General features: G+C 45.2%; 1 protein-coding gene across 3 annotated transcripts in view; it reads left to right on the top strand.

The window, feature by feature from the left end:
• The window catches only part of SEPTIN8 (septin 8), a 43,437-nt gene that overhangs the window by 17,357 nt on the left and 6,600 nt on the right, over positions 1–19,480 (top strand). The window contains exons 3-10 of one of the 3 annotated variants that reach the window (XM_015641951.3): positions 2,319–2,514; positions 3,171–3,357; positions 8,389–8,550; positions 10,011–10,107; positions 10,460–10,628; positions 10,880–11,012; positions 13,267–13,457; positions 15,286–18,141. In XM_015641951.3, the coding sequence (XP_015497437.1) occupies positions 2,319–2,514; positions 3,171–3,357; positions 8,389–8,550; positions 10,011–10,107; positions 10,460–10,628; positions 10,880–11,012; positions 13,267–13,457; positions 15,286–15,289 (1,139 nt within the window). In that variant the 3' untranslated portion in view covers positions 15,290–18,141. Of the gene's footprint in view, positions 1–2,318; positions 2,515–3,170; positions 3,358–8,388; positions 8,551–10,010; positions 10,108–10,459; positions 10,629–10,879; positions 11,013–13,266; positions 13,462–15,285; positions 18,142–19,480 lie in introns of those variants that run through there. The other 2 variants (XM_015641950.3, XM_015641952.3) reach the window with 2 other exon arrangements.

Genomic DNA, 19,480 nt, shown 5'->3' with positions numbered 1-19,480 from the left:
GTTTACCACCTCTAAAATAAGTCTTTCTTCAGTTCTCTTAAAGAGAGGAGTCTCTCTTGCCATGCCATGGAGACCTCTCCACGAGAAAGAGTTCTCTAATGGCTTCAATGTCACAGCGACTCAGCTGCCTGGGAAAGGAAAACCTGTTCACAATGTGAAAGTTCCTCCCATGAGTTACAGCTTTCCCAAAGCTGTTTTCCTGGGCCATGTCAACTTTATGGGGTACTATTTTAAGGATGAGCTGTTCTAGCATGAAAGCAAAAGTTCTCTCCATCCATCTCTGGAAAACAGAGGTTTTCTTTTTCTTTTTTCTTCTTCTGTTCCTGGGCAAGGTTTCTCCTCCCTCTCTCTCATTTCTCTCTGTTGGAAGTTCTCACTGGATCACAGACACTTCAATGGCATCTCACTTCAGCACTAGTGCCTCTGTTCATGGCTGTGGTTAGAACACTACATACTCCCAATGCATTCTATGAAGGAGGAATTCTATTACAGGGAAAAGAGTCTGATGTATCAATTATATCTTCACCATAGCCTCACAAGAAAATTTCAGACCAAGACTAAGGCATCTCCTCGTTCTCCTCCCATCTGGGATTTGACTCCTTCTTCACTGACCTTCATGTCCCATGTTGTACTCTCTATGTGTCTTCACTCTTCCTTTTTTTCTCACTCGAGAGAGGATTGATGTTTTCAGGTTTCATCTGTGCAGTGAAAGAATTAATATCTTCCCCGGGCACGCTGATGTCCAGGTGATCTCTGCCGGACGGCGGCTGGAGCTGTTTACGGTGACCGCGCTGCTGGGAGGCAGCTGGGATCTCAGCAGCCAGCCTGGGACTCAGCAGCAGCACACCACAAGCTGATGGCTTCCCTTCCCTTCCCCTGCCCGGTGGTTTGTGGTGAAACTCAGCAGTGTCAGAATTTCAGCCGAGCTGCAGCCGGCCTGGCTGTGCTGGGGGAGTGGGGGAACCCGGCCCGGCCGGGGCTGCAGCAGAGGCCGGGCCCGGCCCCGCCAGGCCCACGGGTCAGGCTGTGGAGCGGGGCCGGGCCCGGCCAGCGCCCACGTACCTGTTCAAAAGCCAGAAACAAGAGCCATTCCCGGGGATGGTTCGGGTTGAAATGTGTTTTCCACAGATGTTTTAAGTTCTTTTAAGTGGTTTAACAGGTTGTCAATATTCAAACCAGCCAATTGATTTGTTCTGTCAGGTCCAAAGGAAGCTGCCAAGGTCATTACAGGGAACCACTTCCGTAACTGATGGATTTTCTCTTTTAGTAAAAACCAAGCTATGTTAAACCACAACAGAAGGATCAATGGAAGTCTGTATATAGTAAGATAAGTATTTCCATATGCAAACTGGGGTGGCTGGCATAAGCAGCTTTTGCTGGATATGATGTCTAGGTAGATACAGTCAGATACACCATGGGCTGGTTTACATCTGAGTTACTTTAACTCTCACTGCACAGATGCAACTTCCAAAACATTGATCCTTTCTCATGTGAGAGAAAAGGACAGATTGAAGACACACAGACGTGGAGACAGACATCAAGGTCAGTAAAGAAGGAGTCAAGTCCCAGATGGAAGGAGAATGAGGAGATGCCTTAGTATTGGGCTGAATGTTCTTTTGGTAAGGCCATGGAGATGAACTATGATACACTAGAATATCCCCTTTAATAAAAAGTGTGGGGGGATGAAGTGTTCAAACTGTAGACAGGAGCAGAGCAGATGTTGAAGTAGCTGTGATCCCATGAGAAGCTTGAACAGAGAGAGAGGTATGAGAGAGAAGACCCTCTGCCCCTGGGGAGAGAAGAAGACCTCTATTCCCAGAGATGATCTCAGAGGTAGATGAAGAGAACCTTTCCTTTGGCCCATGGACTCAGCCCCTTCTAGGCCAATCTGGAAAATACCGACCTTGTTTTGTTATCAGGAACAGCAATTCAAAGCCTTTTGGCTCACAAACACCTTGTCAGCCAAATATTCTGGGATAGAGGTTTTTGTGATGCATCCCAGGTATCCTTCAATAGCTACTAAAATTGTCCACTCCACAGCTTCTCTAGTGCAAAATCCTAAGCAAGATCGGGATCATAGAAAGCAAAATAGTGTTGTTTGCTGTGCTGATGTGTTTTGTGTGATAGTGGGAGACAAGACCCAAGTGCTCTATGTTGTTTGCATTAAGCATGGGAGGCCTTCAAGAAGGCAGACACCTGTCTGTCCACAACCAATTTGTGGTGTCCTTCCACAGTGTAATTTGGTTCTCTAATTAATGTGCTTTGAAGTACCTGTGGCAAACTCATGCTGCAGTGAGCTGATGGTTTGTCCTCCCTAGGTGAGACGGGCATTGGGAAATCCACGCTGATGAACACCCTCTTCAACACCACATTTGAGACAGAGGAAGCCAGTCACTATGAGAGCGTGGTTCGCTTACAACCACGCACCTATGACCTGCAGGAGAGCAATGTCCATCTGAAGCTGACCATTGTGGATGCGGTTGGATTTGGGGATCAGATAAATAAAGACGAAAGGCAGGTCTTGTGCCATCTGCTCGGCATTTCTGGGCTTGCCTCATGCTTAGACATCAACAGCCTGCTGTTCCTTTTGCAGTGCTGCAGAAGTGTCTGTCTCTGTTAAAGGAGTCACTGCCTGTAGTGGTGCTGGTTCTGGGGACAAAGGGTAGAGGGAAATGGGTGAACAGCCAAAAAGAGAGGTCACAGGTCTTTCCAGAAGGGATTGCTATCTTACAGGAGCATGAGTTGTTAACCAGCTCTCCTCAAAGCAGGGTCAGGAATTATCTGTTCTGAACTTGTCTCATTTAACTATACAGACATCTTGTTCAAGCCTCAGGTAAAGGCTTTCTGGGATTTCAGGGTGCCTCCTTGGTCATGTTGCATTGCTACACTAAGGTGCATGAGCCCTGAAATCTGGGAGAAGTTTGATATGGCGAAGTAATCATCTTTCTGTGCTCCACTGTCCTTAGACTTTGCAGTGCAGCCTCAAGAATCTCCACAACCTTTGGTTTATAAGGTCTGTGTGTAAAAGCTAAATTGTAAAGCTAAAGTGTTTGAGTCTTAGAACTTGTTTATAAGTGATACCATGGAATCATGTGTAGGAGAATTCCTTCAGCCTTTAGACGGTTAAGATTTGTGCTCCAGTAGCTGGTTTGCTAATGGGATGGTTTTAGTTACAGACCAATCGTAGAGTACATTGATACGCAGTTTGAAAACTATCTGCAAGAGGAGCTGAAAATCCGCCGGTCTCTCTTCAACTACCATGACACAAGGATTCATGTCTGCCTCTACTTCATCACCCCCACCGGGCACTCGCTCAAGTCCTTGGACCTGGTGACAATGAAGAAGCTGGATAGCAAGGTAGGGGTTGGAGACTATGGCCCCTCTTTCTGGAATGCTTCTGTAGGTACTGATTGTCATGTGGAAGGTTTTGTTCCTTCTATGCAAGTGCTGGACTCCTTCTTGCATAGCAGCTGAGCCATTCTTAGGACTCTGGTAAAACTTTGTCTGGTCTGATGGTTGCTGAGGTCCTGTGCTTGTTTTCTCACTTACTTTCCTGAAGAATGTCAGGAAAAGCCCATTTTCCAGTTGGTTGTGTAAATCCCAGAGTATCCCTCTACTATAAGAATCTCACCCAGATTAGCTGATATTTATCAATGTCATCAGCTGCAGCTCTGTTGGGTTTTCAGGTGATGATGCTTTACAGCTTTAGCAGTTAAATTGTGGAGTCCCCTTTGCTGTTGTGACCTGTCAGCAGGGACAGAGGGTTTGAGAGCCACCAAAACTGTAGCTGTCCTAAGGTGGTAGTCAGTGCTGAGGAGAAGCATTGGCTGTGTGTGCTGGTGCACAGGGAGTGTGTGAGCTGTCACTGCTGGCAGTGCCAAGTGATTTGGATAGGAGATCACAGTAACTCCTTAAAGTATAGATATGATGAGGAATTTTGAAGGTCGTAGGAATCCTAGAAGTGGGTCAAGAGAGGGTCTACAGGGGTGTTTTCTTTGTGCATTTTCTTTGTGTTTCTACAGGGGCTTAATTAGAGAACCCCCCCTTAGGGGGCAGGGTGTTACCTAACCAATTACTTGCTTATATTCCTGCAGCTGGGAGCAAGTTTCTGACATAGTTTTGGGTGTTCCAGCTGGTTTCCAAGGAGCTGCAGGAGGCTTCAAAGGTCTCTTCTCTGGCCATTGTTCACGTGCAGCTCTGTTGGATTTTTCCTGGTGGGTTGAGTTCCCTTCATGCAGTCCCTGCTGCTTGCCCTCACCACCTAGGGCTCATGGCCTGCTTTTCCTTGGCCCCAGTCCAGAGCAAGCACTGGCTTCTCATTGGAGTAGGCTGTTTGTAGCTTTAGTGGCTGTTACACTGACTTCATCAGGAATCCAAAAACTTTCCCTTAATAAACTTTTGTCTCTTGGTACTGTGCCAGCATTACATATTCCCAGAAATATTTTTGGAGGAAAGCTTTTGCACTATTCCCCTTGGTGCTGGTGGTCCCACAAAGCATTTCTCTCCTTTCCTTTTCATTCCCTACTTTTCACATCTCCCTGTGGTTGCCTTTAATGTGGTCCTTTGGTGGTACCAAAATAAATTCTGTGCACAGATGAAAACTTTGTGCACAGGCAAACTTTTTCTATTTCCAAACTTCCACTTTAATAGCCCTCTCTGGAGTAATTTTATGCCTTGTTTGCATTCCCCTTCTTGCCACAGCATGAGAACATTCTGCATTTCATGCTGTGGTGGCCTCACACAAGTGGGCACATGGACATGAATAAGCAACTGGAGGCCATTGATATTTTCTGGGCATCAGGGATTTATGTTGCATTTCTGCACCAGTATAATCCCAGCACCCATCAGAGTGATTTCCAGGCACTCCCTGAAGGTTTGTGCATGGCAGTGCTGTGCCCCTTTCCCACTACAAATGAGCCATTTGTGCTGGGGATTGGTGTGTGGGCAGAGTGAGGCAGGGTGTCAGCAAAGCCCAGGCAGTTCTGCCCTCTCCAGATGGGAGCAGAGGTGACATTTACTGGCTGATGTCTGCTGCTGTGTGCTGAACCTGCTGCTCTTCTTGGAGAGCTGTGTGTGGCCTTTGTTTTACAGTTCTCTGGTTGAAGAATGGAGCCTGTGGAGATGGAAGGTACACCAGAGGCAATGCTTTGCTCTGTGCTGGCTCAGCCTCTGGGACTGGTTTAACAGGGAGTTTGTAGGACTGTGGCTCAGTTCTACCTTTGCTTTAGCCCACAAGTGGCATGATGTGTGATCCTTTTGATTGTCTGTGACAATTTCAATAACCAGTCTTGCTTTTAGTGTAAAATTTGTGAGATCCCCCTCTGGGTAAAGCTGTTTTGTAAACAAAATCTTCCATTGTACTGTAAGACAATATCTGTTTGGCTGAGCTCATGGCCAGCTGTTATCTGGGGTATTTAGTTACAGCCAGAGAGCAGAAGAGTCTTCAGAAGTGGTTGTAGGTAGAATTTGGCTGGCTGGCTGCTAGTGGGAAGCACATAGGGCCTGACAGCTGTAGGCTTTCCACTGGGTTTAACCTGGGAAAAGAATTAGATAAATAATAGTGCATTTGTATGAGATGAGAAGATGATTTATTGAATTAAAACCAAGCCCTGTCATAGGAAATTGTGGCACAGTGTGTGCATCCATAAGGGTCCAGAGGCTCACTGCTTGTCCCTGGATGGTTTTCAGTCAGCATGTGCTGTTTGAACTGTGGCTAGCTGCCTGGCTTCTGAGATGATACATCCTAGGCAGGTGGGGATGCTTCAGGCAGCCTGTGCCTCAGCTCTTTGACTTCCAAAGTAGGATTTGCCTGTTGGCTTCACTGCCACTTGCATTCAGGAACAGATTGGAGATGGGGAAAAATTCAGCTGTATTTCACAGGACAGAGGTTTGCAGTCTTACTGCATCAACAAAATTATTTTCTACCAAATGACAAGTTCTTGTAAGTTTTATTTTTGGAGATGAGAGGGAACAGTGGTCAGAAAGACTTGAGAAGGAGGTGCATTTTTGTCTGTGTGCATGGGAGTTTCCTGTCCTGTCTGAAGCACAGACTTCTTCTGGTCATAATTCCAGCTCCAGCAAAGCCCTCCAGCACATGGACTGACAGGCAAGGGGACACTGCACCCTGTCACATTCAGTAGGGTGACATGCCAGTAGTCAACTGCATGATTTTATTACTAGACCTTTAAATAGAGACATCTAATTTGTTCTTCCACCATTAGATACAAGAATGTTGCTCTAGGATTTTGCCTTTAACCCAAGATTATTTGTGTAAAAAGAGTGGACAGAGAACTCTCATGTAGTTCTGGCACTCCTTCCTTTTACTGGGGGTTTTAAAACCTGTTCAGGAGGTGACTTTTCTTCTCTAGCTAGATATATATCAGTTTGTCACTAATCTCAGTGCCACAGACTTGGCCTTTGCATGGAGGTGGATGTGTGAAAGGTGCTTTGGGGAGGTAGAATTATACATGCAGTCCAGTAGCATCTCATGTCTCATTGGTTTATTGTTTCCAAACAGTTCCATCCTTTCTCTGTATTGTGAAGGAACTAAACCCATTCTAGACTTAGGCCTACACTCAAATGCCATATCCATGCCTCCCCAGTATTGATGTGGCTATTGATTATTGGAAACACAACTTGTAAAACCCCTTTGTGTTGTGAACTGTGTGTCAGCAGGAGTTGCTTTTCAAAGTACAGGAAATCTGGTTGAGGGCACTCAAACCAGCCTTGGTTTGCACTTTCTGTGAATAGTGCTGAGACCATGGTGGTGACCACAGAGCCTGTCTCCTCTGCTGCTAGAAAGTCACACCAGGCTCCAGGCTCTGCACCTCCTGCATTGCTGTAAGCAGGGCTGAACTGGTGCCCCTTGGAAAAAGAAGGGGAAATTGCTTGGGCTGATTGAAAAGGGTTGTGAGCCCCTGAGCTGACCCTTTTTCTGTGGGAGATGGTGAATCCAAGCTGCCTCAGCTCGTAGCAGGTCAGGGAGACACTCGGCTGTGGTCATGGCTCTTTTACCTTTGAGCAGTTGACCTGCTGAGCAGTGGAATGAGCAGCAGGCCTTTTTCTGCAGGAGGCTGTGGTCCTTGGTGAAAGAGTCTTGGTCAGTGGCTGAGAAAAAGAGGAATTTATTCTTTCAGATACATTTGCAATGAGCAAATTTAGGCTATTTTCATTCGGAGTAAGTAAATGCTCTTATGTGTAGTGAGTGCTAAACCACTAAACAGAGATAGGGGAGTGGTGGTGCCAGAGGAGCCCAAGAAGTGTGGGAAAAACACTGAGCTACAAAGAACTTGTGCTGGGAAAGCAAAGCCATTTATTTTAATGGGCACCCACTGGAGACAAACTGGTTGCAATGAATTTCAGCTCTGTAGGACAAAAAGCATTGGCTGTTGGGAAATGCTAGATGGCAAATCAGACTTTCCCCTTATTTGTCTAAATTCTTGTGTTTCACTGCTATGAATTTGGCTGCTTTTCAGACAGACGAGTTCTGCTGTTTGTTTTAGCAGTGATTTGCAGTATCACAATTGGCTTTTCTGGGCACGACAGCATTATCTAGCACAGGTTCCTGTGACAGATCAAGCCCCACTGTAGCTCTCTTAAGCATGAGGCCATAATGAACCCCATCATTCCTGATGGATGTGGGATGTGGCCCTTGTTTACTTTTGATCTTGGTGGGTACTGGACAGGGAGACCTCCCCACTGTGCGGCTTGTGGGTGGCTTTGAAGCCCAGGTGGATGAAGTTGTATGGGGTATAGTGACTGCTGGCTGATGTGAAACCAAAGTTGAGCAAGAACAGCACGAAAATAAATCTGTCTGCTGTATGCACCACACACCTTTCTCCATATAGTCCGTATGGCACACCCAAGTTGTGATCCTCACCAAGAAGCTCATGGGGTCCTTGGAGAGGATCATCAGCTGCTGTGAGAGCATCTGAGGAATCCTTGCTCTTTGAGCATGGGAAGGCTTCACATCAGCTCAATGCATGTTTCATCTTTATGCATGTCTTATAAAACATGCTATTAGCACAGCCAGAGTGGATGTGTGACAGCTCAGATGTGACAGCTACACTGTGCCTGCCTCCCTCACGTGTGTAAGAAAACCCAGGCGAGAGCAGGGGCTTTGCTTTGCTCCCTGTGTACTTAATGCAGGGTATGTGGTTTATCTGAAGTCTTGCCAAGTCTAGTCAAGTGAGTCCTGGAAAACTCTTCCCTCTATAGTGTTCAGCTGAGCTGGGCTGCAGCTCCAGTGTAAACAGAGCTCCAAGGTGATTTTAGGAGATGTAAAACAGCCAGTGGGGCAGGATCTGGGTCACCCCCAGATCGATACAGCTGCTCACCCAGCTGCTGCTCACCTGGGTGTTCGTCCTTCCTTCCGCCCTTCTGCTCTAGGTGAACATCATCCCAATTATTGCCAAAGCAGACACCATCTCCAAGAGTGAGCTGCACAAGTTCAAGATCAAGATCATGAGCGAGCTGGTCAGCAATGGAGTGCAGATCTATCAGTTCCCCACGGATGACGAGGCGGTGGCTGAGATCAACTCTGTGATGAATGTGGGTAATGCTGCCAGTTCCATTGCTGCTGAAAGTTGTGACAAATTAAATTGCTGCACAAAAACTCATTTGAAGGGCAAGTTTCATTGGAAATGTCCAGATACTGAATCTATTGGAAAGTCAAGCTGTGGGTCTCACAGATACCAAAGGCTGTTGCATACAGAATTAATTAAAATGTGGCTCATGTTTAATCTGGAGGCTCTCTGGAAAAACTTAGCTCTAGAATTTCTTGTATGAATTTTTGAAAAATACTTTCCTCAGAATTAATTCTGTCTTCTGTTCTTAGGCTACTTTGCAATTGAGGAAGAAGAAACTTTGAATAAAATGTGACAGTTAAGATTTACATTGGTCTTGTGACTTAAGGAGGCTGACCATAGAAAACTCAGTTTAAAGTAAAGAAGAAAAAATTTTTAATCTCTATTTTCTCTTTTTTGAAATTCAGAGATTTAATTCAGACCTGCCTGAAGCACATGGAAAAACACTTTCAAGCTTCCTGTCTTCCAAATTAGAGTGCAGCTATGGCAGTAGAAACAACTGAAATGTTTCCATGTTAATTTTATAAATCAAAAGCAGCTTTTTAATCAAAATTAATGTTTTCCTGCATAACTGTTTATGATTAAATGCTTTGTCCTTTTTTTCACCCTTCCCCCACCTTTTTTTTTTCTCTTAATTCAGTCACCAGTTGGTTTCTGGGTGGATTAGATACATGTTTTCACTGTAATAGTTCTTTTTTGCTGAAATAATGAAAAATTTGGAGGATTTGCTCTTACTTAAATAATTGCAAGCTGTGTGTACTGGGGAGAGAAACGGGAGTCATGCTTGCTTGGCTTTTTTATTTTTCCCTTCCTTCCTCCATTGAAAATATATTTGGCCACTTCTCTACGAGTTCCACACTTCTGGATCCATTTCTTTTTAAAAATGAAGGAATTTGTCAGCCTCACTCTACTGAAGCACCCACTCTGTGGCTCCTTCCTTGCAATCCCCAGGAGCCTGTCCTGTTTCCCCCCTATGCCTGATGCTTTGCAGACTTAGAGAGCAGTGAGTACATGTTGTATCCTGCATGTGTCCCTTGCAGTGCTTACACACTCACTGCTGTGTCAGGGCCTTTTTGTGGATGTCCCTGCCTGTGCTTTTGGCAAGGCAGGGCGTGCCCTGCTCCTGGTGTGTGCAGCCTGACAGAGGGATAGAGCAGAGCAGTAATGATCATGGTGTTCCTACAGTGTTCCTTCAGCTGCTGCAGCTCAGACAGCATTGCTGGTAAGCTGTGGTGTGGCCTGACACCACTCTCTGTAGTAATATCCCAGTTTGTAGTAGAGATTGCTCCAAGTGTCAGAAATTGGTAGGTTCAAAGAAAACTCATGGAAGCAGCTCCTGTGCCTGAGTGAGGAGGAGCTAAGGGTCAGGCTGATCTCTGAGGGATTACCCCATGCACTGAGTCCCTGCCCTTGGCTCTGTTTCAGGCTCATCTGCCCTTCGCTGTGGTTGGCAGCACAGAGGAGGTGAAAGTTGGGAACAAGCTGGTGCGAGCTCGGCAGTACCCGTGGGGAGTGGTGCAAGGTGAGGGGCTGCAAGCCCACCCCAAATGTCCCTGTGTGTGCTCAGGCAAACCTTGACACCTCCCCAGCTCTGCCCTGCACCAGCACCTCTGCATGAAGGTTCCCTGTGATAAGCAGTGCAGGCATATCCCTTGCAGCCTTTTGTGGATTGGCTAGTCTTTCCTTTGAATTGCCATTCCTACCTACAGGTAGGGAGGTCAACAGAAAACCCTGCGTCCACATCCAGGGGTTGTGTTGTGCCCTGAGCAGAGCAACAGGCTCCTCAGGATGCAAGTATCTGGAGTCAATCACATGTGCCCTTGTGTTCCCCCACCACACTGTAGTTTGCTGACTTGTCCCTTCACTTGTGTCAGTGGAGAATGAAAGTCACTGTGACTTTGTGAAGCTGCGGGAAATGCTGATTCGGGTCAACATGGAGGATCTGCGGGAGCAGACCCACACCCGCCACTACGAGCTCTACCGCAGGTGCAAACTGGAGGAGATGGGTTTCAAGGACACAGATCCAGACAACCAGCCCTTCAGGTGAGTGGCCTTCACATCTAGCATCCATTTAGAGTGAGAGTTTGGTACTGACTGCCTCAAAAAGTGGGAGGTTTGTAGATGAAATCCACAGTGCTGGGCTGGAAAGTACCAGCACTGGGTTTAAACTTTGCAGCAGATTTGGATGTTCCTTTCCTGCCTGTTTTTCTAAACAACACAGACAGGCATGCATTTCCTCATCCCTAAGTCATCAGTGTTCAGAGAGTCTGGATTTCATTTGCTTTCTTTCCCAGCCTCCAAGAAACATACGAGACCAAAAGGAAAGAGTTCTTGGGTGAGCTCCAGAGGAAAGAGGAAGAAATGAGACAAATGTTTGTTAACAAAGTCAAGGAGACAGAGGCAGAGCTGAAGGAGAAGGAGAGAGAGGTGGGTGTGCCAAAAATTTGCAAGGAACCCAAACCACAGCCAACAGGGAATCTCTGTCTGAGCAATGCATGAATCCTGGAAAGCACATTCCAGCAAACCTCACCAGCCAAAGCACAAACACATCACTGGTTTAGGTGCCTCAGAAATTACTCTTCCTTGTCCTGTGTTTAGAAGTTTAGATTTGCTAATTTTTTTGTTTCCTGGCCAGTGCACCAAATAATGTGGATTTCAGTGCTGGCCAAAATCACTGGTGCACTTACTCATTTCTTGCTGTGAGATATGGATTAGGAGAAGGGCAAAACAGGCTCAAAACTTAAAAGGTATAAAGAAACTTTATTAATAGAACTAAAAGAATAAGGAGAATCAGAATAAAACCTTCAGAACACTTTTCTTCCCCCTGCCTAACTTCTTTACCATCTGACAATGTAGAGATAAACCTTGGGATGTTAAATCAGCTACCAACTGTGCAATAGTCTTTCATCAGTTCTTGTAGGGAGAGGATTTTCCTCTTGCCATGCTATGGAGACTTCTCCACAGGAAACAGTTCTCTCTTGGCTTTTCATTTCCACAAATAGCAGCTGCCCAGGAAAAGATCTGCAGTCATGAAATTCCTCCCATTTTCACAGCCCTCCTAGAGATGTGTCCATGGGCTATTATTTTAAGGATGAGTCAGGTATTATTTTAAGGATAAGTTGTTCACAGGCAAAGGTTTTCTTCATGTGTCCCTGTGATCCTCTTCATCTCTGGGAATAGAGGTTTTCTTTTCTCCTGGGGCAAAGGGTCTTCATCACTCTCATCTCTCTCTCTTTGTTCAAACTTCTCATGGGATCACAGCTACTCAAACATCTGCTTGGCTTCATCAATGGATGCCTCTGCTCACATCTAGTTTAAACACTTCATCCCCCCAATACTCTCTCATGAATTAAAGGAGATATTTCAGTATATCATTGTCCATCTCCATGGCCCTACCAAAAGAACTTTCAGCACCATTGGGGCATCTCCTCATTCTCCTTCCATCCAAGGCTTGACTCTTTCTTTACTGACCTTGGTGTCTTCATGTTGGTTTTCTACGTGTCGTCACTCCTTTTCTCTCCCTGGAAAGAGGAACAAGGTCTGCAGGTCTCATCTGTGTAGTGAAAGGTTTAATATCTCACCCAGGCCTGGAGATGGTCGTGGGCAGTGGCCAAACAGTCACAGTGTTGGAATTCAGGCCATGCTGGGCCCCTGCCTTGTCCCAGCAGCCACTGAGAGGGAGGTGGGGGGCTTGGCCAGGGCCCAGCAGACCCTGGCTCTGCACAGGCCAAGGGCAAGGGAGGTTTAGTGTGGGCAAGATGTTAGCAGCTTTGGCCAGGACCAGCCTGGGGCTGGGGTCCCCCAGCCTCCTGTCCCCAGCCACTGGGGTCCAGCCCAGCCCCTCCCCAGGCTGTGGGGGACCCGTGCCAGCCCCACCAGAGCTCTGCTACCTTTCGAGGCCAGAAGAAAAGAGAGATTTCCCAGGCTTGTTGTTTCTAAAATGTGGATCTCACAGAGGCAGACCTTACTTCTGAATGGCTCAACAAGTTGTCAACTCTCAGAACTAGCCAGCTATTGGATTTTTCCAGGCACAGAGGAAGCTCCCAGCAGATTCTCTCAGAGATCACTTCCATGGCTGGTTTTTTACTTCTTCCCCAAATGTCAGTCAATGCAAAACCAGCACACTGTGCCACATGGAAATATGGCTGCTTTCTGGGGAGTGAAAGCAAGTGGCAGGAAGTTTAGGTGAGCATCCTTGTCATAGAGACTTCCCACTTGTGGTTCACTGGACAGCAGAGTAAAGGGAGCAGCCAGGCTGGGGTCTCCAGTCAAAGTGAGTCTGGCAGAGTCCCCAGTGTAAGGCCTCAGGAAGTAGCTGTGACTGGGGAGGAATTAAATGGACCATCCTCAGAACTAGCGAGGAACAAAAGTTCCTAATAGTTCCTACTAGTCCAAAAAACTCCTGTAGTGTCCCCATCCCCCATGCAGGGATGCAGGCTGAGCCAAAATCCCCTGTGCTCATCTCCATGGCTCATGCTGCCTCTGGTTTGCTGTGTGGTGTCAGGCAGAACTAAATTTATTGTGTCTTCCCTGCTTTTGGTGGGCACTTTTGGGTGCTGTATTCTACCCTCAGATTGGTCCCTGTGGTGGGGATTTGTGTGGGGGGTGTGAGAGGGCTCCTGGGGCAGGGTTAGAACAGCCAGAATGAGCTGAATGCAATGCTGAGTCTGTCTCCTACCAGCTGCATGAGAAGTTTGAGCACTTAAAAAGGATACACCAGGAAGAGAAAAGGAAGGTGGAGGAGAAAAGGAGGGAGCTGGAGGAAGAGATGAATGCCTTCAACAGGCGGAAAGTCGCAGTGGAAACCTTGCAGTCCCAATCCTTGCAGGCTACGTCACAGCAGCCACTGAAGAAGGACAAAGACAAGAAAAAGTAAGTGTCTGAACTGAAGTCTTCCTCCTCTGCCACTGGAAAGCTGGGAGTCTGCTCAGATGCTTTAGTATTTGGTCAGTTGTTCAATCATCATACAGAAAAGGGGATTTTGGAATCCTAACTCCCATCCTTCTGGTTCTTTGCTTAGAGGAGAGGTGGAGCTCCTGTGCCCAAGCACTGCCCAGAGAAGCCTGGGTAGCTGCAGGGGGGAGGGATTTGCAATTTGGGGCTATTCTCTAAAGGCTGATGGTCCCATGGGGTTCACTCTTGCCTCTTTGACAGCCAATGCAGGTTGTGAAATGGGGCTCCAAGGCACAATTCTGATTACAAGAAAATTCTTTTCCCCTAAAGGCAGAGTTCTTACCTTAGCTTGCTGCACATTAATTGACATTGCTGAAGCTAGCAGGAGCAAGGGTATGTAAATATTGCTGATCCAGCTACCTGATTGTGTAATGATAGACCAGGAATGGGACAAACACGTTTAAAAAGAAAAGATGTTGCGGGGGTTATCCTGCTTCCAGTCAAGCCAGTCTCTAAGGAACGCTGTCTGGGGAGCAAAATAAGGAACACTGTCATGGAAACTGGTAATTCTGCTATTGCAGCATATTTTGTTATTTCCCCTGGCATGAAGGAGCTCAAGAGTCAGAACTGCATTCTATTGAACCCAGAGCAGGCTGGTGGTAAGGCTTTCTGAGCTTCTTAATGATGGCAAGAAAAAAAGACCATGAAGAATAGCAACACCCAATTTTCTGCTTGACAGCACAGCATTCAGCTTCTCACTGCTGATGAGAACTTGAGGTCTGTTGTTTCCCTGCTGTGATCTGCAGCACCAGAGGAGCTCATTCTGTGTACTGAGATCCTAGCAATTTGTTTCTTCCTGTGGAAGATAACGGGGTAGATTATTTGAGTGTTTCGTTGGAATGTAAATGTCTTGGTGCTCTCTTCCGCAGATTGGTCGACATGCTCTGGGCATGGCCTACCTCACACATAGTGTCTAAATGGTTTGTAGAATACTTTGCTGAAAATAGGGTTTAATCTGAATTAGGAGCTGAATCCTAGGGCTTTCTTGGACCCAGGACTGCTTTGGGGAAGGTGTGCACAATGGTAACGTGTGCAGGTGATGCCAGCAGCAGGGCTGGACTGTGAACATGATCCAAGAAATGCTGCAGCTTCCCCTCTGCTCCTTCTGGGAGGTTTTCCTGTACTTTGCTGGGTTTAGCCCACCTGCAGATGTGAGTCTGGACTGTTCCTCTTCTGGGTACCAATAGAAACAAGTCATAATCAGGAGCAGGAGTGGGAGGCAGCTTGGTGGTGTGCAAAGGTCTGAGGGGCACCCACAGCCTGTGCTCAGCACACTGGGGGACCCCACGTGGTGCTGGGGCAGGGGGGCTCTAGCTCTGGAGCACAGCTAGAGAGGGTGCACCATCACCACAACAGATTTGGATTGGAGGTTTTTTGTTGCTTTTTCTTTTCTTTCTTTACAAACCTATGAACTAGCTCAAAATAGGGGGTTTGGGATTTCTGCTCAAGTAAAATTTTTAGGAGAGCTAGTGGAACGCTTTATCATCTCCTGGTTCAAAGCAGTGTACTTAGTAGCTTTAACAGGTAAAAAACTGTGATGGAAGAATTGCAGAAGTTGGGGGAAAGAGAAGTGTTTGTGGTGCTGAGCAGGTTGTCCCAGGCTGCTCTCACCTGAAGCCTTCAGCTGCCCTAGCAATGTTTTTCCTCCTCCTCCTCCTTTTTTTGTTTTAACATACTTCGCTACACTTCACTTTTGTTTGATTTTCATAACTTTAATTCATGCTTTTTTATGTTTTGTTTCTTTCAGTTAATCACACAGAGACTTTCAGGCCAGGAGTGGACTTGGTGCTTTCATGTGTTAAGTTGCTTGAGTTTCCCACCCTGAGTGACCCTTCTCATAACATTGTGTGTGAGTGGACCAAAGTGAAAGAGAAAATGAGCATCTTCGGTGGTTGCAGTGTCCCGACCTGGTGTTTTCTTTTCAGAATTATCAGGAGGTTTGCAGGAAGTAACCTTACATGTACATTTTGTTAAACAAAGCCAACTAATCCCTCAAGTAAGATGTTTTGTTCTAAACCCAGTGATTAAGCAGCCATGTATGAAGTGACCAAAACTGAAGTCATCTTACTCACCAGCTAAATAATTGTTTTCTATTTTTTTTATTTTTTTTTTTTAATTGGCCAAGGTGACTGCTGGAGACTCATTGACCTACCCTGTACATGCACAGTGAGAGGAGTGGTCTGAAGAATGCTGAAATGTTTGTTTTTCTAACAAAATTCTCAAGTTTTTAGAATGGGTAGAAAAACACAACATTTAGGCTTTCTGTAGGAATCTTAGTCAGAGTAACCCTCATTCCAGTAATTCTGTATTAATTCCTGAATTACTCTAAATACTATCTACATCATTTATAATATATATATATAAGGAGAGAGAGAGGTTAATAAAGTTAATGGGACAATGTTTTGAATTTTCTTTACTGCTAAAGTAGAACATTTATAGAGAGGTTTTTCATAAGAGTTTGTTGTATAAAGTAGAACTACAGGATTTGTGTAACATTTCAGTTGTCACTTACCAAGGTATTTACTGTTGTGAACTATTTAAGCCAACATCTTTACTTTAATGTGTGCCTAATATGTGCCTAATAAGGAGAATTCCCCTGCTCTTGAGCTGTGCACTTATTTATACTGACAGGCTCTTTTCCTCTTAGAAGGTGCTTCTTTTGACAACTCCTCATGCCTAGAAATAACAGCCTTGTTTTCCTGGGCAACTGAACTTAGAGGAATAATTAAGATCATTGCTAATTTTTTCCACTCAAACCATTTTGTGAATTGGCAGGGCAATAACTGAACAGAGAGTTACTAGCTGTGTTGTCATGGAAAAATGGTTGGACCCAATTCCATCCATCCATCAGATCCTAGGCTAAATGAAAAGAAATATTTTATATTAACCCTCACATAGTGTCTCTATAGTTTATAAAAACACTGGCTGGCTAAGTGTTAGTTGTGAGTGTGTATGTTTTTGTTTAGTTAATAATGTTACAGGATTTTTTCCAATATGTTTTTGTTAAAGACTTGTCTTCAAGCTGTCAGCAAATTCCTGATGTGCCGTGCAGAAGGAGATGCAGGGCCTGGGTCTGAGCTGTCACAGGGCTATTGCAGGGCAGCATTTTGCTGAGAATTCTGAGGTTCTTTAACTCTCATATTCCATTAAAGCAGCTTTTTTTTTTTTTCTCATTTCTAAATACATGCTCAGGGGTTACACTGTTTTCCAATGGACATTGGCCTTTTATGTGGATATACTGACAGTGTAGCTTGACTGCTTGTGCAAAAGAACCTTGCAAAGATCTCACTGGTACCTTTTAGAACAGACTTTTGTTGAAAGAATAAAATTTCTGCACTTGTTGGGAGTCTGCTGAAAGCTGGACATATAATTTTTAAGGCTGTGCCTCCAGGTTAGATGTATTTTAAAGAGTAACTATCAAATGTTAGGGGGGTTATTGTGGTTTTCTTAAACACGTTCAAGGAACCCAACCTTCTGGTATATGCAGGAAGACAATTCCACCTCACCTCTGACTACAGACCAATCATTTAGCAAATTATTTTTTATTAATCTTTTGCTAATGAGAGAAACTGTGGTGTACTAATTGCCTGAGCAAGCAATGCTCTTTGGTTCATTGTTTTGCTTCCCAAGGCCAGTGCTGGGATAAAACAGTAACTGGTGGTACTGGTGTGCACCCAGCTGCCTCACCAGTGTGTTCTCAATCAATAGTTCTCTCCTGATCTCATGCTGCAGCCAAGCAAGATCTATGCAAATGATTTCTCTCTGCCCTGGCTCATCAGAGATCAATTATTTTTTTCCTAGAATAACAGGTAGTTAAGAAATATTTTTATAACGAAGAGTAAAAATCTTCAAATCCATGGGCATTGTGGAGAAATTTACAGCATTTTCTGAAGAAGACATTCAGAATGTATGTAACAATATTTTCACAATTATGATGATTATTATATTACTTTGACTTTATGTTGTGAGGGACATCCCTTGTCCTTGTAGTTGCTTGTTCAACATCACAATCTTCCCAAGGGGACTCAGTCATATTTTTTTCCTGACTACTTCTTTTTTTCTTTTGCCTGAGACAAGATTTAAGTATTGTGGTAGGGTAGTTCTGTATCTTATTTTTATTTAACAAATTATAAATACGTTGTGATGCTAATCTCACCCAGTCCCAAGACTTAAAGTCTTGTAGGGTAGAAAAACTGAAAGAAATACCCTTCAGAAATGATTAAAACCATCCAGTTACACATCTTTCAGCTATTTAATACATTTATCTATAAAAGATTGGTATTAATGGGAAAAACTATCCATTTTTTTTTTATCATTTAAACATTTACCGTCCTGTATGTTGTCTGCTTTCTAAATTAAATTGTGTTTTGTGGGTCTCTGGTGGGGGGTCTGGCTGAGGTGGCTGCCCCAGGGGTGTAGATGGGGGTGGTTTGGAGCTGTGGAGGCACCTTGGGGACCAGCCCTCTGGGGAGCACATCCCTTTGCTTTGTCAATCCCAGCGTGTTGGGGTTTGTGGTTTGTTTTGTTTTGTTTTGTTTTTTTTACTTTCTTTCCACTCACTTTGTACTTTTTTTCTTTTATTAAATCTCACATGTATTTTGAATTTTTGTGGTGTCGTTTATTTAGTGATGCATTTTCTGTGCAATCTTATTTTCTGTATTATCTGTCACAAAAATAGTGTGTCATGATTGCCAGCTTACCAGTCACAGGCTGTCTTGTGACTATTGGGAACATTCACGAATATAATTAGCTAATTAATTAACAACCAGCTAATCAGTATGCTGAAATGTACTTCCTATGTAATCTGGGGAGCAATTCTTAGATATTAATCCAAAAGCCATCGGTGTTTGGGCAGAAGGAGCTTTGAAGCTTGCTGGTACATCCCCTTTGGGAGATCTGGTGACTGAGCAGGGGGATGTACCTGCAGCTTTGCTGATTTTATGGTGCTCAAAGAGGTGATTTAAGGGTAGGGTGAAAAGGGAGCAGAGGTGGAGAGGGTTCCTGGTGCTGCATCCATTGTCTGGAAGAGGACATTATACACTTAGGTCAAGGCCAGCAAAAGAGCACAGCTTTAGTTTGGTGCTCTGCTTTCAGAGAGCTGCTTTACCCAAAGGTTTGTTCTCAGTGTTTGTTCTCTGGGCCATTGCTATGTGCCAAGTTATATTCACTCCACTTTGGGTCCTTCTGGGGTTTATTTGGTATTGGACTGAAATCAGTGCTGCACTTCAGACACAGCCAGTGTGGAGTTTGGCTGATGCACAGTGTTTGCTGTAGCAGTGCTTCTGGTGGGGGGTTTTTCTGCAGCCCCAGCTTGAAGAATAAAACCAGGCTGGTGATCCTGGCTGCCTCTCAGAGCATTTTAGGAACATGCAGCTGGAAACTTTTTAGGCAAAAACTTTAGCAGGCAATTACCAGTTGATACCAAGTGGTTGGTATGAAATGTTTGGCAAATCCTTTGCCATCCCACTACATTTTCAAGCCAAATCTGGGAGACCAGAGAGGAGCACATGCATTCAGGAACCTAATGTGGTGGAGCAGCTGGTCCTTTTAAAGACAGGCCACCTGGTGATTCAGATGATGTGCGTTGGCAAGTGTCTTTCCAGAGGAGCAGTGTTAAGAGAATTCATTAATATTTGTGCAGAGCTCCTAGAGATGCTTTGAGGAGAAGGAGAAATGCATAGGTTTGTTAGAGAAGCTCAGCAGTGAGGTGGGTGCTGCCCATGCTTTGCAGTTCCAGAGCTGAAGCCTGGTGGCTGAGGCCGTGGGACATGGTGGTACTTCCCTTCAGGACACAGCTTGATGAACCCAACCTTGTCCTTGGCTGTTCCACTGGGAGAACTGTGCAGCTGTGAGGGATGGATGGAATGAAGCAAGGACTGTGCAAAGCCACTGCTCCAGCTGTGTGTGCTGGTTGGCAGCTGCTCTTGCAGGTGTCCATCACC

The sequence above is a fragment of the Parus major genome, chromosome 13 (genome assembly GCF_001522545.3).
Source record: "Parus major isolate Abel chromosome 13, Parus_major1.1, whole genome shotgun sequence".
Lineage (NCBI taxonomy): Eukaryota > Metazoa > Chordata > Aves > Passeriformes > Paridae > Parus > Parus major.
This window is presented reverse-complemented; position numbering and strand designations above follow the sequence as displayed.